Genomic DNA, 16,435 nt, shown 5'->3' on the forward strand with positions numbered 1-16,435 from the left:
TGTTGATAAATCCTAACTAATTGTGACAACAAAGGACAATAGTGAAGATTTTTGAATTCAACTCATTATTGCAGTAAAACTGGTACAGAGTAACAGATTACAAAGCTCTTGGCACAGTCACTGAAAAAGAGAAATGAGATGTGTATGTACAACAAGGAGGGAGAAGAAATAAAAACACATTGGCTAATAGGGTAACATAAAATGACAATAATGTGAAATGATATGATCATAAAACAAATAGAAAATATGAAATTAAATGTTGCGAAAATAACATTATTTTAAAAAACACATTAATTGTACACTGACAGACTCAACCTAGGTCCGATTCAAAGCAGCATGGCCTTTTGACACAACAGTCAATTGTATTGGCAAACACTCAAAACAAACTGAAACTGCCTCGCACACCTACTGAAATATTTTTGGCCAAATAGCTGATACGATTGTTGGCAGACACTTGCTTCATTTATCTAAGACGACTCCAATGTTTTTATTTTTTTTTTTACAAAACCTGATTTGGAATTGTGTTCTGCGGGACTTTGATTTACATCTTGAATAAATAAATGTACAGGAGTCAGAGCAGGCCCATGGCCCTAAGAGTCACTTGACTATATGGACTTTCTTTGGATGCACTTTTGTTTCCAAACACTTCAAGTAAATTAACATCAATGTAATTCAATACACAATCAAGGTCCTGTTGTGACAAATATGTCTGAGGGTAGTCCAATTTTACACAACAGAGCAAAAGTATGCTTTTTTGCACATTTTTTCCCCAATGCAAATCCAACTCCCCCCATCCCACCAAATGCCCTGGGCTGGCTCTGAAAGAATTTGCTCCTGGTGGAGGTACAGACAATAATTTGAGTTACACTTCTGCTGGTCTGCAATCACAACAACAGTACGATGTAAAACTGACAATGCAGAGTTTGGAATGCGATGTTTTAACCAGACAAATACTATTTTATTAAAAACTGCTTCATCATCATCGTCACATCTCACAGGCATGTCCTCACCCCACCGAAACCTCACAGAATTTGATTTGTAACTATTTACAACTATTTATCTGCAAAAAATACAATTACAATGGACATAATATGAAGTTTGGGGATTTGGACAAATACCATACTGTATATGTGTTTTGATCTCATCAGCATCATAGTCCTAACATCCCTATTCCATCTTCAACATGATTTAAAAAAAAAAAAAAATCTTTAATTTCTCATTTTACAATGACTTCAACGTGACAAATTTTAAAAACACACTTTTTTTTTTAAATACTAATTCCTGAAAAAAACAACACATTTCTAGGGAACACAAATAACATCTACATGTAAAAATATAATTTTTACATACACAATTTCAAAATATGGGTTCGGTTTGCTGTTTTGTTACATACAATTTACAATGTCTGTGTGTCACTGCCATGATGGATAGCAGTGTTGGTCCTCCTGTGCCATTTTGTCCTGTGCGGGGCGCCATATTAGAGGCAGAGGTTGTCATGGCAACATAAGAAGAAATAAGTCTGGCGATGATTTGTAACACTGGGGGCCTGACATTTCAGTCTTTGGAAAAATAATTCCTCCCCAAGCACACACTTATTTGCAAAAGAAAAAAAAAATGGAAAAAATCACCCTCCTTATATATGTATATATTTTTGTACATTTATATATAAATTGATCTATTCAAATAGATTATTTTTCCAGTTTCCGTGCCTTCCTGTTGATTGAGTAGGATTTTTAATCGTGCCAAAATTGTCGCTTGTCAGAGAACAACACTAATGATAGCAAATTGTGTTGATTTTTTATTTTTATTTCTATTTTCTTACATTTTCTATAATAGACATGTAAACCAGAACATACAAATAAAAATGAACAAGAAAATTATTTTCCTTAAAAAAATAAACGGAGGAAAAAAGCGCTTTACAACATACAACCACACACGTTGTACTGGAGACTACATTGGCTCAAGGAAAAGCCCATCACATATTGATAAAAAGCGGATCAGCTATATTACAAGAAGAGACGTGTTCACCATATAAACTGGGCTGGGTTCAGGATAGTGGATTTCTTCCAAGGGGTAGGGCAAACGGGGGCGAGGGCTTGTTTTGCTAAATCAAGTGTCTGTCAGAACACGCTCTAGTTACACATAAGCATACAGTACATCAAATACACTTTATTTTTGTTTTGTTTTGTTTTTATCCAAAAAATACTATTTTTTAATTTCTTTTTTTCAAACTTTTTTTTTTTTTTAAATTCCCAGGTCTGGTACAAAAACCTGACTGCATAGAACCTAAAGACCAACAACAGGTTTCCCTAAGCTTGCAGCCTATAAAAGACCAGCTCTTCCTCTGGCGACTCCAATGATATGAACTCTAAAAAGGCACATTGGTAGAAGTGTGAATATTCAAATTGCATCACTGGGACCACTCTGAGGGTTGGTGGGGTGGGGGTGGGGATCCTAAGGCTTGGATCAGCAGAAAGAGTAGCACTGAGATTGAGAAGATCTAAAACCGGTGGAGGTAAAAGATATTTCTATCTTAACCTTGGAATAAAAAGAATATTCTGGTTCGCTTTATCTGTCAGATTTGACCTCTGTTTTAATATTCAACCTGATACTATCAGGCACTAGCCACGACTTTTAATTACCGCTCAGACACTTTTGATGATTCTTTATGAAAGAAAACCACAGGACTTGCCCGTAAAAGGGGTTGGCTAAAAAATACAGTGGCCCCCTGGACATTAAACAGTTTGATGGTCTAAATTGAAATTGAAACTAAATATGGTCCAAAAGTAGAAAAGTGATCTCGAAGCCAAAAAGGAAATGGAAAAAGGTGACGAGACAACAAAAGGTAGCACACTATCCGCAGAGCTTTCTCACTTTCCAGTCTGTATTTCTTTAGGTTTCAATATGTACTTTATGCCTCCCTAATAAACCACAGAGGCAAAATGTAATGCTGATAAAACTACGTCAATTGATCATAATCAAAGTAATTTAAAATCTGAAATGAAGCCAGAATTAACACTCAAATCATCCAGAGGAATTGTTCAACTAGAAAGCCCACTCATTTGAGGTATTTGGGATACAGGAGAGGGTTTACCTTTTGAGATTCGGGTTCTCTTATGAACCAATCAACAAGGCATGAATTTTTATTCAGCCCTGCTATAGCGCCAAAGAGATGATTGTTTGTTTGTCTTCCCTTGCTGCATAACAATCGCCTCAATGTGGTCTAAAATTCTCTTTTTCCATTCAAACCTATATGGAAGTTGGTCCATTTTACTCCTGGTCGGAATTCCTCAGCACTCCTTTGAGTGGCGTTTATGTGGAATGTGCATAATATGTATAAAGATACACTTCATTACTCAGCCCTATTCCATGTTGTTTTTTTCTATCATTTAATGCAAATATATACAGTAAATTGGGATATTTTTGTCGGGACCTTGATCAGCAGCTTTTGCATTATCATCAATCTTGATAAATGTAACAGTATTCTTTTCATGTCGGCATGATTGGTCTTTTCTTTGTGGAATTTCCAAACTGAGTGATTGAAATACCCCATTTCCTCAGTAGATTTGTTCCTTAGTGTGTGATCCACGTTTGCCCTTGTAGTATTGGAGTTCAGGTTAATTATGTTCAAGTGACTCATAGATTTGAATGAACTCTTCAAAATGGTTTTCCAATTCTGCAAGTTGGATATGATATGCTGACCGATCGGGGGTTTATTTCACTTCTCGCCCAAAGTCAGCTGGACTTTGCTCCAGCTCACCCACAACCCCAATGACGATAAGCGGTACAGAAAAAGATGGATGTTTAGGAAATGGAATGAAACATTGATGAACATCTAGATAATGCATTTGACCTGTGCGACAAGGGTTTTTTATTTATTTTTTTATTTTATTTTTTTTAGTTCTGGTTTAATAGGGATCATTTAGTTTAAAAAGTACTTTTACCATTGCCATCGCAAAGATTTTAGAAACCTAAGAATGCCTTGTTTTGTACCCATACTTAATCTATAATCCATAACCGGTAATTTGTAAGAAACTTTTATTTTGTTTCATCTCGTTTCTACTTGTGTATCCATACATCTGACTGTTTTACTGTTTTGCACCCAAGAGGATGTCAGGCACAGCTTCATCCACAGTGTGGCATATGTTTGCCATTCAGTCAGAGACATGCTGAGGCTGCACAATGTTTCTCAAAAAAAATCTCTTTGAATACTTGATATGTTTTGTTTTGCGTAATTATTCTCTATGCTCCCCACTGCACAAGTCCAGGTGTTTTGCTATTATATTTATACATAGACAGTACTACACGTATCTTATATCGAAGCCCAATGTTCTTAAAACTGGGAATGGTGATAGTAGAAGTCAAAGAATTTCTTAAATGACTGGTCAATCCATAGGTTTTCTCTCCCTTTGCAGTAATTTCATGACAAAATCTCCCACAAAGAGACGCTTTAAAATAACCTCTTTGCATCGGCCATTGGGCGTCTCCGCACGAAAGGAGTTCACTTCAGGTGGAGATGCAAAGCAACCAATGACTGTGCAGTTTGTTTTCTTGATAGAAGAAGGAGGAAAAGGTGATGAGGAGGATTAGAAGCCACAAGAGGAAACACTGAGGCTGATCTGATTGGTCCGAAAATCTTGATTGGTTTGGCCAAGCAAGACTGGGTTTGATTGATTGCTAGGTGCTCATATAAACACTGTCAGAGGAAGTGGTCACTCATCATTTTGATGAACTCTGGCACCTTGGACCTGGAGAGAGATAAGAGAGAACACTTAAAAAAAATGAGTGTATATATCTATATCTAGCTCTATCTATCTATATCTATCTATATCTATATATTATACATATACTGTATAATAAATAAATATATACATAAAATGGAATTAATAATTCTGTTTTTGAAAAAAAGTGCAAAATGATTCAAGAACAGAACCATTTTAAAATGAATTTTGTCATTTTGCAATGCAACACATAAAAGCATTCCAAATCTCAAACCAATCCAAATAATTGAATTTGAAGAAATAAATTATCCGGCCAGTATTGCAATAAATATTTTAACGACAATATTTGTATTTTCACACAGGCAACCATAAATACAACTGATCTTGTTTTCTGGTTCCGCATGGCAACATATTCTTACGTCGCTGCGCAAACAAATACATTGTGTGTCATTCATAATCCCAAAATGTTGTATGGTAGCGCCGTTGTAAAAGGAAGAATCCCTGTACATGTCGGTCTGTTGGACAAATCAGCTTTTCATTGGACCGGGAATGCATTTTTGTAATCACTTCAAATAATTAATGTTGTTAAAAACCAATATTGGATCAATATTGTAATGTATTTCTGTATGATTTTCTTTTGTATGTGTTTGGACCAAGGGTCTCCAAGTCCGGTCCTCTTGAGCCACTATCCTGAATGAAATAGCCTGGATAGGCTTCACAAGGACCGGACTTGGGGATCCCTGTTTTTTTGGACTCTTTCTTTTTTGTTGTTTGTTTGTCGAAAATGTGTTGCACAGCCAAGAACAGAACTACAAATAAAATAAGACAATAATAATGAAGACAGAACATAAAGTCACACATCAAAATCACACTTATACTGCCAATCTGTTGTTACAATGTACCCAGACGAGACCAAAACTAGTAAATCATGACTGGTTTCCTTTGTCCAGCTGTTGTATCATCAGCTCTGTACACATTTACTTGTCAAGAACTGGAAAGGTTTATTTAACTAAAAGGTGAGATAACTTTGGAGTATGGGCTTTTGACTATTGACTTTCCATGCCATTTTCTGGAATGCTTTGGACTAGGGAAAGGCATCATACATATTTTTACTAATTTATTTTTTGGGGGGGTGTTTTTATCCCAATAACTGTCCAAAAGCCCAAAGACAAATTCTATATCAATTATAACTTTAATTATCCTTTTTCAACTTGTTAGTTTCAGATCATTCTGGACACTTTTAACAAGTATTCAATTTGGCTTTGAGTTGAAGGTACAACAGCAGATTAGTGAATAAGTGAAATCTTCTGACCATTTATGGGGGAGAAGATGTTGCTGCATTTTACATTTGTCCCAATGGGTTTGACCCATCGCCCATGGCGGCATGGTGTGCTGCAGCTAGCGAGAGGGGAGTGCCGTCTGATGCCACGGTGACCTTCTCCTCCTCACGGCGTTTCAGGCAGGCTGCCTTCGGGTTCAAGTTTCTCTCTGGAAATTGGAGGAGACACAAACTGTCAGATGGATTTTTCATGCTTAAACACCTCCACCAAGTCAATGGTGACCTTGAAGCTAAGGAGCAGAAACCTTGGCAGAATATGGCATTGCTGCCATCTCCTGGTACAGTGTGTGTTACCAGCCTAACCCAAGAATATTTTAGTCTTTCAAAAGACTTTTACTATTACTTACTTGACTTTCTGAGCAGCATCCCTCAAAATTTACAATCTTTGTGACTGGGTTGGAATGATCTAGTCTGTGTTATTTTTTTTCCTCACTGAAAATGTAATTTTACCTGACTAATTCTATCGTTTGGAATTAGGGAATAAATAATGACAGGAAAAAGTGTGTTACAAAAAGATGGAATTTTTTGTATTGACAATTTACTTTTCAGCATAAATAATGCACAGCTCTATAGACATGCATCTCAGTAAATTTGATAAAAATCAACCCGATGCAACGTGGCCACCCACAAGGACTGCATAAGTGGCTCGGAGGCCAGTTCTACAAATAGCTAAGTTAGTTTAATGTTAGTGGTTTGTGGAAATCAAATGTGATTTCCACGAAATGCGAATATTTGAAAATAAAAACACTTGCATAGATTTAAAGAAAACAAGTTGTGCATATTGTTATCTATGTCCTCCTACTTTGTTGAATTATATGATTGTCTTTCTACAGTAGATTTATTTTATTTTTTCCAACATCTTGGTCATGCACTGCATGTTCTGCTTCGAAGTAAACTACATTTTATTTCCTGTCTTAAAATCTCTAGTGTGAACATTGTATTTTTAACTACGTGAAGCATATTGAGCTATTTCGTGTATGAAATGTGCCATAGACACAAAACTACCTTGCCTTGCCTATTGTTGCTAATTACAAAGACAACAAAAGCATCACCACCATCACAGGAATATTTAATGTTACGTTCGTAAATTAGTGCCTATTGTGGTCCAATTCTGTGCATACTGCTGGAAGGTACACTGACCTCTGACTTGTTGCTCCAGACTGAGGATGACTGCCACGGCCTGGTGAAGGATTAGTAACTTTGTTTGCGGCTTATCGCTCTTTAAGTGCAACTGGACCATCCTGCCCAGCTCCTTGAACGCCTCGTTGATGTCGCGTACTCGCAAGCGTTCTCGAGCATTGTTGGCCATTCTCCGTTCTCGCTCCCGCTCCATCTTCTGCTCTGGAGATAGATCCTCATCGTCGTTGTTGCTATGGTAGCCATTGATGTGGATAAAAATGAGGGGGAGGGCAGGGGCGGAAGGAGTCGGGGTATGGGAGTAAGATATGAGGATGGAAGTTCAGCTTAAAGGTAATTTCTTTTCACCCGGTGGTGAAAATGATAGAGATTGTGAAATCATCGATTTACATCATCGATTACATGACCGCCATCATCATGTATAAGTCTCTGGGTTTGGGATCCAAATGGTTCAGATTTCATTTAACCTCCAGGGAAAAAAATATATATATATTGCTGGAGGCGTGAAGGCTGGTGAGCTGCATCCAGGGTGGGAAACAAATATTCAGATTTTGATTGTGATTAGTTCAATCACACTGATAATGTCAGTGATTATTGAACACTGCATTTTTTGGATGGTGCAAATACCTAAACAAAACAATTGCACAACTGAAATGACTTACGTTCTGTAATGTGAATTGTATTATTTACTACCACATTAAAGAATAAATCGATCCATTCATTGCAATAGAATTCTATTCTACTGAAAGTGTCCAATACCCTGAATGCAACGTAGCACTTCTTTGAGAAAATCGGTGGTGGGTTCTACTCTGTGTGTGAGAGAAACAGTTAAAACCAGGCTCAAGACCATGGAGAGTCAAACGGGATCAAACAAGAGCTTCTTGTCCACCAGAAACCTCTGTTTTGTCTCAACCGTGCTGCTGTGGTTGTCTGCCAAAAGCACTGGCTTAACTCAAATCAATTAGCAGCGGCCATGTTTCCAAAAACAGAGCTGCCTAGTGGCTTTCGAGCAAAACGCCGCAGTATTAGCGGATTTATTTAGCTGCTTCTCGTCACACTTGGTCACTTCATCAAAGTCTAGAGACTGGGTCTCAAAACCACTCACTACTTCAAGCCCTTCCTTGTTTGAGTCTTTTCGAGTCTGAAAACATTTTCAGAAAATACATCACAAATAAATCAATTCTTTATGCAAGAGCCTTATTTAACAGTGTTTGTCAACTCAGGAGGGTCTCTCGGTACTGAGGTGATTTGGGTAACCAGCCTAATGAGAGTTTTGATAGAAGCGAACATCTAGAGCTTGGCGGGTTACCTAGATCTTGACCTATCAAGTCCTTTGAGATCCTTGCTGTCAATGTCTTCCTTCTTTGGGTCCAAAGGTTTGGAGTCCTGCAGGAGGTTCTCATCTCCCTCGTCCTCGGACTTGATCTCGGAGCTGATGGAGGACGTGCTCTGGCCCTGAAGGCCTCCGGACAGAGCTGCAAAGAGCAAAAAAAGAAAAAAAGAGGTGTTTGATGATGCAGAGGTGAATGATAGATGCAGCCATGGATGTGTGCACAATATTTCTGAGGCTGGTCTTGAAGTTTATGTTTATGTTCACATTTGCACTTTAGAGATGGATCATTCATTTTCTTGCAGTCCGCTCAATAAAAAAAAAAAAAAATTAAAAACTGGAAAATTTATATTAGGCATCATTTTAAATGAGAAATTTTGCAAAAATTCTCGTCTCGTCTTGTTCTGGATTCGATTTCGAGAGACCGTGGGATTTGTGTCTTGTCCCATTCTTACTGAATATACATAAACAGTATATCAATATATTATTGCCACCACAAAAATGCTGGAAAATGAAAGTGTGAGTATAAGTGTTTATATATTTTTGGTAAGTCTTATTAAAATGATTAAATTGTAGATGTTGAATAAAAGGAGAGTATTATGAAACGGACAAAGATGTGACAGAGAGCAAGTTGACTGCATGCAAGCTGTAGTGCAAATGTAAATGCAAATGCTGCTCGAGCCTCCTGTCCGTCTCTCTCCTCAGTAGAACAGTTAAGTCTTTATTTGACGTCTGTATGAATCGGTAACTGGGAGGCTGCCAACTTTTCTGTCAACACAGAACACTCTCCTCTGTTCCCACACATACACCGCCAACTGTCGGCCATTTTGAATCTCCGTCTGCCTGACTGGAGGCATTTTGTGCTCATTTTTGAGTGACAGCCTGTGTTTGGCTTGCATGTGTCCGTCAGTACAATGACTGTTAGTTTGTGGACAAATAGATGCATTTCAATGAGCTTAATGTGAAAGAGACTTTGTGTGTCTCAAAGTGTGAATAAACCCAGACATGGGTGGAGACTGACCACGTTTGTGAGTTTGTGGATATATGTTAGTTTCAAGAATTCTGTGTAGCCACTTTTTTGATGAACACTTTCAGATGAATAGTCCAGGTTTTAATGGTTAAGGAAACAAATGAAGTGTACTATTTTGTTCATAATTATTATGTATTATTATTAAAGCTCGTAGATGGAAGTCCAGTTTTGAAATTGTGACTGCAATTTTTTTAATAGACCACTTGTCCTGCAAGACCGAAACACAAGTGCTCTTTGAATAGGAAATAGCTCAGGGTTGTTGAATCAACCAATAAAAGGATGAAAATTCTAATTCATTTCAGAATATTTTACATTACATTTGAGTATACCTGGATATAGGTCATACAAAGAGATTGCTTTAGGAGTGTGAATAATTTATTAGATATATAATATAGTTTATTAAATTATGTAAAATAAATAAATATATTAGAAAGACTCATTGTTAATCACTGATTTCGAATTGTTGCCTGCCAAAATATTTAATAGTCCTTTTTTCCATAGCCTTGAACACCTCTATTACCACCGTGAGTGTGTGTATGTGTGTGCATGTGTGTGTGTGTGTGTGTGTGTGTGTGCGCACGCGCATGCATGCACACACGTGTGTGTTAAAATGAGGCGCAATGTCTCTTTTTTTCTGCTTGAGTGTGTGTTTCACTGTCTCTCACCTCATTACACACTTGGCTGTGGTTGCTGCTTGCTGAACTTTGCTGCCAGCAAACTCATTTGCAGCCTTTAAAAAGAGCTCAGGGCTAATTTGTTTCACATTGCGCTCATATACACTTCTCTCCTCCATATTCATACCGTATATATATTTAGTGTTTTAGTACTTAGTAAATGTGAGCTTTGCCAGCCGAGCTCTCAATTATGTAGGTCTACTTTTGCCTGAAATGACCAAATTACAAAGTGAGTTTTTGTTTCTTCTCATGATTTGTTGTTAAAACCAAAAATGTCACAGAAACACAAAAGTTTGATGATTATTTGTGTTAATTTGTAATATGAAGGGACTTACCACGATAAGGGTCTGGTTGGCTGAGGTCTGGCGAGGTGGCGGACTGAGCAGGTAACTGAGGCACCTGACCTGCAGCCATCGAATGTCCACCACGTAACGGACCCATACTGCCATCTTCTCTATGAGAACTCACCTGGGAGACAGACAAAAGAAGGGACAGTTTGAGATTGCTTGGCCATGTGGGCGATATATTTTTAAACTTTTCAATAGGTCTTTGTTTTGTTTTATTACTCTCACTATTAATGCATTTTACTCATGCCAACAAATACGAATGTATGCAAAAAATTCTCCAAAAATATTTCAGACTAATTTAAAAAATATATTTAACATCAACTTTGCTAGTTTACTCAACCAGGCAAGTAACTCCTCTGTGAATAAATAGTATATTTAAATAGTGCTTCACGTTATTTAAATATTCAAAGTGTTTATTGTCACGTGTATAAAAGGAAAGCACTTTTTCTTTGTACAATGAAATTCTTTTGCTGTCCGTTAAAATGCCAGACAAGGTAAGGAAGATTAAAAGAAGATTAAAAACAAAAACAAAAAAAACCTTAAACTTAGATTTCCTATCAGAAGACATTTCTGTTTTGTAACTATGCCATAAAATGGAAATAAAACTGAGTAGAATCATTCAACATCTCTTGTTTAACACTGCGAATTTAGCATGAATAAATAATCCTCATGATTTTTCTTTGTCTCAGTTCATTCCACTATGACTGAAATAACATTAGTTTAGGTGTACCCCCCTATATGTATTTTCTTGTATGTGTTTCAAAACTAACCGTTTTGGAAAATGCTAAAAACCTGCTTCTATAATTTCAAATTCTTGTAATTCTGTCATTGGCCTGTTGGGGGCATGATCTACCTTTCTAATAGCCCAAACTAAAAAGGGCAGCGTGTGTCACTGTCCCATCAAATCTGCCTGTCAGGAGGACATGTGTGTTTTCGACTTGTGTGTGGTCTCTTTTTGTTCCTTGGTGTTTTTCAGGGGCATATAGTGAGTGGGGTGCAATTGTGTGAATGAATATGAATGTGTGTATGTGTATAAGTGTGTGTGCACGTGTGCTTGACTGAATCCTATCCATCTGTCGGACACGCACGCACACTACAACACAACAACTGACAATTATCTTAATGCCCATATGTTTGATTGTGGGATTTCAAATTCCCAGGGCACCAAGCAGCTTCCAGCGGGGATTCACAGTTTTGGCACGAGATGGGCCCTCTTTAAGTGTGCCCGTGCCTGTGTACATGTGTCTATGATGCCAGCTTTGTCGGCATCCTTAAGAAGGTCTTACATCCTATACTTTTAAAGATCTTTGTTGTATTTTGAGCAGATCAGCAAAACCATTGTTAGGATTCATAAAGCACGATGTACAGTACTGTAATGCATGGAGGTGGCCCCTTCTCAATGTCACAGATGTATAATCTTGTTCTCATAAAATTAGACAGGCTACGGTGGCGGGTAGCAAACAGAGGACACTAGGACATTGTGCCACCAACCACATGAAAAATTAAAATAAAATAACCACCAATATATATGGGAAAATATTTTGCATCGTCTCAACTTTCCATCAAGACTCTAAATACTATCATTTGTCTAATTGTTTTAGGTATGTTTTTGCATATCATTGTAACCTTAATAAATTATAAACATAATAAAAACGTGAAATAACTTTGCCTTTATTCCCTGAGAGCGCCACTGCCACCTACTGTAGTGGATGAGCACTTATTTTCATGCGGGGGGGAGTGGGTAAGATCGGGTGACCTAAAGCCTAAGGCCAATGGTGACACTTAATAATAATAATAATAATAATAATAATAATAATAATAATAATAATAATAATAATAATAATAATAATAATAATATAGCCATGCCCTTATAAAATAAATATGTAGGCTAGCTTAATTGCTAAAATTCCCTAAAACATATTCATTTAGTGTGACTAATTTAGTGGCCAGCAGTTTAGGCCTAAGGGGCTGTTGCAGATGTTATCTCAAGGGCAGACTTGGCTCATTGGGCAAACCAGCCACTGAGCGTGAAGAATGGAGTGGTGAAGGAGAAAATAAGACCATTTTGGGGGGCATTTTTAAATAATGATAATATTAACATGAATATTTTTTGCTATTTCGACCACCCGGGGCATCAAGCAAATCAGTTGCAGTAGTAGCTTGGCAGATAGCTAGATTCTAAAATCTAATCAAACATATTGAACAAATAATAAAAAGGTTTTTGATATTAATAAGGATCTAATGACATATTGGCATGCAGATTTTTAAAGAGGTTAGTGCATGTCTTGCATTGCAACCCAATTGTGAATAAAATTGTGGTGAAAAACAAATCCCTCTGTCTGTTTGTTAATCCCGCTGGCTAACAACCTAGTCTTGCCAACCACATGCCGATGTTCCCTCGCTGCATGCACAAAATGTTTAGTAGCACAAAATGTCGGCCATGATGAGTATCTGTCACTGTTTGCGTATATTGTCTTCCATCTGTCCATCCATACATTTGCATGCTTCCTTCCATGTAATTTGCCATTCATCCTTCTTGTTGTCTTTTCTTTCCCCAATCACTGTCTTTCATCATTGCCTGGATCCCCAAATGTAAAATGGCAGCAGTGAGGAGAAAGAGAGGGTGGCGTACATTTTTAATGGGATGCTTTTATATTTTAACAAGCCTTCCTTCTCTCTTCCTTAATTTAGTTCAACGAGGAAGGGAAGATGAGGAGACAGACGGCAGTGAGAAATATAAATAAATTACACAAACTGATCTGCTGCTTGAGAGGCGTGCACTGTTGCCATGAATTGGAGCCACACCCTCAAACCACATCAGTTTCAAGAAAGACATCTGATTATACAAATGATAAGCCTGCTCATGCACTACAATGAAACAGGTATCATTCAAACTTTTTTTTTTGTTAGCAATTACCAGTAAGTGATTGCACAAATGATGTGCTGAAAACAGCTAAGGTGCTAATGATGCAGGCTCAACCATTTTGCAGTTTAAAAATGTCACTTAATTGTCGTCAAACATACGTCAAAAATATATTCAAACAAATATCATTTTCATTTTTTAAAATAATTCCCAACTTTCCCTTTGTTGACCAAAGGAATTTCAACAATTCCCCTAGTATTTTTACTGAATAAAAGTAAAAGGTTTACAGGAAAACCCAGGCAAAACGCAGAAAAGGATATTTGAGCAGTTAACCAGTGCAGACAAAAGTGGCATGGCGGTTGATGTTTTATTTGGAAAAAAAAAAAAGGGAAAAAAGGGAAATTTTAGTAGCATCTATGATAAATACCACAATGTTAAACAGATAGATAGAGCCACACCACATTCTTTTTTTTTTTGTTACTCTCTATACACATAGAAACTGTAGAACAATATGTCCTCTGTGCAACGTTGTAAACTGAAGGAAAGCACCTGCACGCATAGACACACAGACGCATAGAGACACTCATACACACCCATGCATACCCAAACTCAGGGAAGAAAAGGGCTGGGACATTTTCCGTTTATGTCATTTGGATATTTAGGTCATACAAAGTATATGTCATTTGTGGAAAAAAGCGAAACAAAACAAAAAAAAATGCGTTACATAAACAATTAGTTGCCTATTGGAACTCATTGTATGTAAATATATTTCTGAATATTACATGTTGGATAAGTTGCTTTTGTTAAAAAATATAATAAAAATATAATCTTATATCTTTTCTTACAACCCTTTCTTTCTCAGTGTTCAGTTGTTTGCGCATTTGTTCAGAGTTAAACCCATGTTACACAATTATAAAGGCTGTGTTGAAGTTAATTTGTATAATGGATCTCAAAGACTATAAGATAAAACAATTTCAAATGACCCACACCTTCTTTTGTTTATAAATATTCATTACATACAAATACAAAAAGGTGAGTCACTGAAATGGCAATATTACAATACCACAGAGATGTATATTTACAATGTCCTATCAAAGTATTTCTGTAAATATGGTTTAAATCATTAAGAGAATGTTAGAAAGTAGAAAGAAGACCCAAGAAAAAGCACAGTTGTACTTTTGATGAAGACATTATTATTGGCATTTTATTTGGGAGTACAATTACTGAACATACCTCACCGTGTACAGTTAAATTGCACCAGGCTGCTTCATTCATGGCTGCTTGGCTAAAAGTATATGGGCAACCCTTGCTGGCTTGCTTTGGTATAATTAATAATATAATTAATAATAATTAATAATATAATTAATAATTATTTACAGGCCCAATAGAGTGAAAATAGAATAGTTCTTCTAACACTGCAAGACTTGTGATTGTCAGGAACCTCAAGCGGATCTCAAGACTTTGAGCAAAGGAATACTGGTTTTGCTTTTTCTTTGGCCTTTTGCCACAGCCGTTGAAAATATCCGGCAAAAAAGAATGTACAATTAAGTTAGTCTAATTAAAGCAGTCGTGTGGAGTGTTTTATTTGTATTTTATTATGAAGTTTCAGAATTTTGGTATCATCCTTTGAGCTTGTCACCTTTATGTGTCCATGTGGCCCGACAAGACCTGACAACATGAACACATTATGCCCATTTATGGGTATTGGCTAGGCATGTAGCTAAGTTAATTATGAAAATCTCACATGTGCTTCCATTCACGAGGGCAATGAGATAAGAGCACATGTGGTAACAATCATGCAGTTTAACAATGTGTCAGGATTCCATTTCTTTAGTACATTTAAGAACACATTTAAAGTAATGAAGGAAGAACAGTGGTCTTAATATTGTCCACATTTCAATACATTGTCCATATAAAAATAATATTGTATTCATCAATATTGTATTTTGCCCTCACTACTTTTCTTTTATTGGTTTACAAGTGTGCAAGTCCATGACATTTAAAAAAGAATGGCAACGCACTGACTATTTGAAAAACAGGATATGCAGTAGTTGTGTACATGTCAAATGTAGTATACTGTGCATGTATGTATCCAAGTTGCGTTAATGGAAAAGTATTAGTCCCTTGCTCTTTTCTCCTTCTCTCTCACCCACATCCGTCTGCCACCTGTTTTCCCAGAGTTATGACCTCAGTCTGCAGGCGTCTCTCCCAAACAAGGCCAAACTACATGCAGCTGTGTGTGTGTGTGTGTGTGTGTTGGGGGGGATGGGGGGGGGGGGGGGGGGGGGAGAGATATGTGAGTGAGACAGAGAGAAAATTAAATAAAGTGGTGCCTTGAGATATGAATTAAATTTGTTCCGTGACAATGCTCCTAAATCAAACCTCTCATATGTCATCTCATCTTTTTCCATTGAAACGAACGGAAATGCAATGAATCCGTTCCAGCCACCCACCAAAATAACAACAATAATTATTTTAATGTTGGAATGATTTTTTTCAATGAGGGAAAACAGCACTCAGTTATGTTTCTATGTTATATAAATACATATAAATAAATATATAACTATATAATTGTTAGGATATTATTATTATTATTATTATTATTATTATTATTATTATTATTATCATTAGTAGTAGTCGTAGTAGTAGTAGTAGTAGTCGTAGAAGTAGTAGTAGCAGTAGTAGTAGTATGGAAATGTGTTGTACTAGAAAAAAAAACAAGGGCAGATTTGGCATCAGTGCCAAAAAAATTATTTGCACTTCAAGATTAAAACATTTGAAGAACAAGATCACAGACTATATTTGGGTCCAGTGGGTGCCTATAGTACATAATTAATCAATGTATTTCAACCTAACCTCAGGCCTGTATTGAAAAATAGAAGGCATTGAAAACTATCCCATAGATTTGGATCCACATTTTGAAAAAAATATACTACATCCAATGATATACAAATATTTAAAAAAAAAAAAACATGTTACCTCCACTTGTTTTGC

At 36.7% G+C, this 16,435-nt stretch overlaps 1 protein-coding gene across 7 annotated transcripts in view; it reads right to left on the minus strand.

Annotated features, from left to right (window-relative positions):
* Positions 1-46: 46 nt before the first annotated feature.
* Positions 47-16,435, minus strand: part of tcf4 (transcription factor 4) — a 122,510-nt gene continuing 106,121 nt past the window's right edge. For 2 of the 7 annotated variants that reach the window (XM_049738179.1, XM_049738184.2), the window contains 5 exons: positions 10,567-10,699; positions 8,507-8,672; positions 7,201-7,430; positions 6,068-6,209; positions 47-4,748 (listed from right to left, as the gene is read on the minus strand). In XM_049738179.1, coding sequence (XP_049594136.1) covers positions 4,700-4,748; positions 6,068-6,209; positions 7,201-7,430; positions 8,507-8,672; positions 10,567-10,699 — 720 coding nt within the window. In that variant the 3' untranslated portion in view covers positions 47-4,699. Of the gene's footprint in view, positions 4,749-6,033; positions 6,210-7,200; positions 7,431-8,506; positions 8,673-10,566; positions 10,700-16,435 lie in introns of all 7 variants that reach the window. The other 5 variants (XM_049738181.2, XM_049738185.2, XM_049738183.2 and 2 more) reach the window with 3 other exon arrangements.

This window comes from Syngnathus scovelli, chromosome 13, assembly GCF_024217435.2.
Source record: "Syngnathus scovelli strain Florida chromosome 13, RoL_Ssco_1.2, whole genome shotgun sequence".
NCBI classification, from domain to species: Eukaryota; Metazoa; Chordata; class Actinopteri; order Syngnathiformes; family Syngnathidae; genus Syngnathus; species Syngnathus scovelli.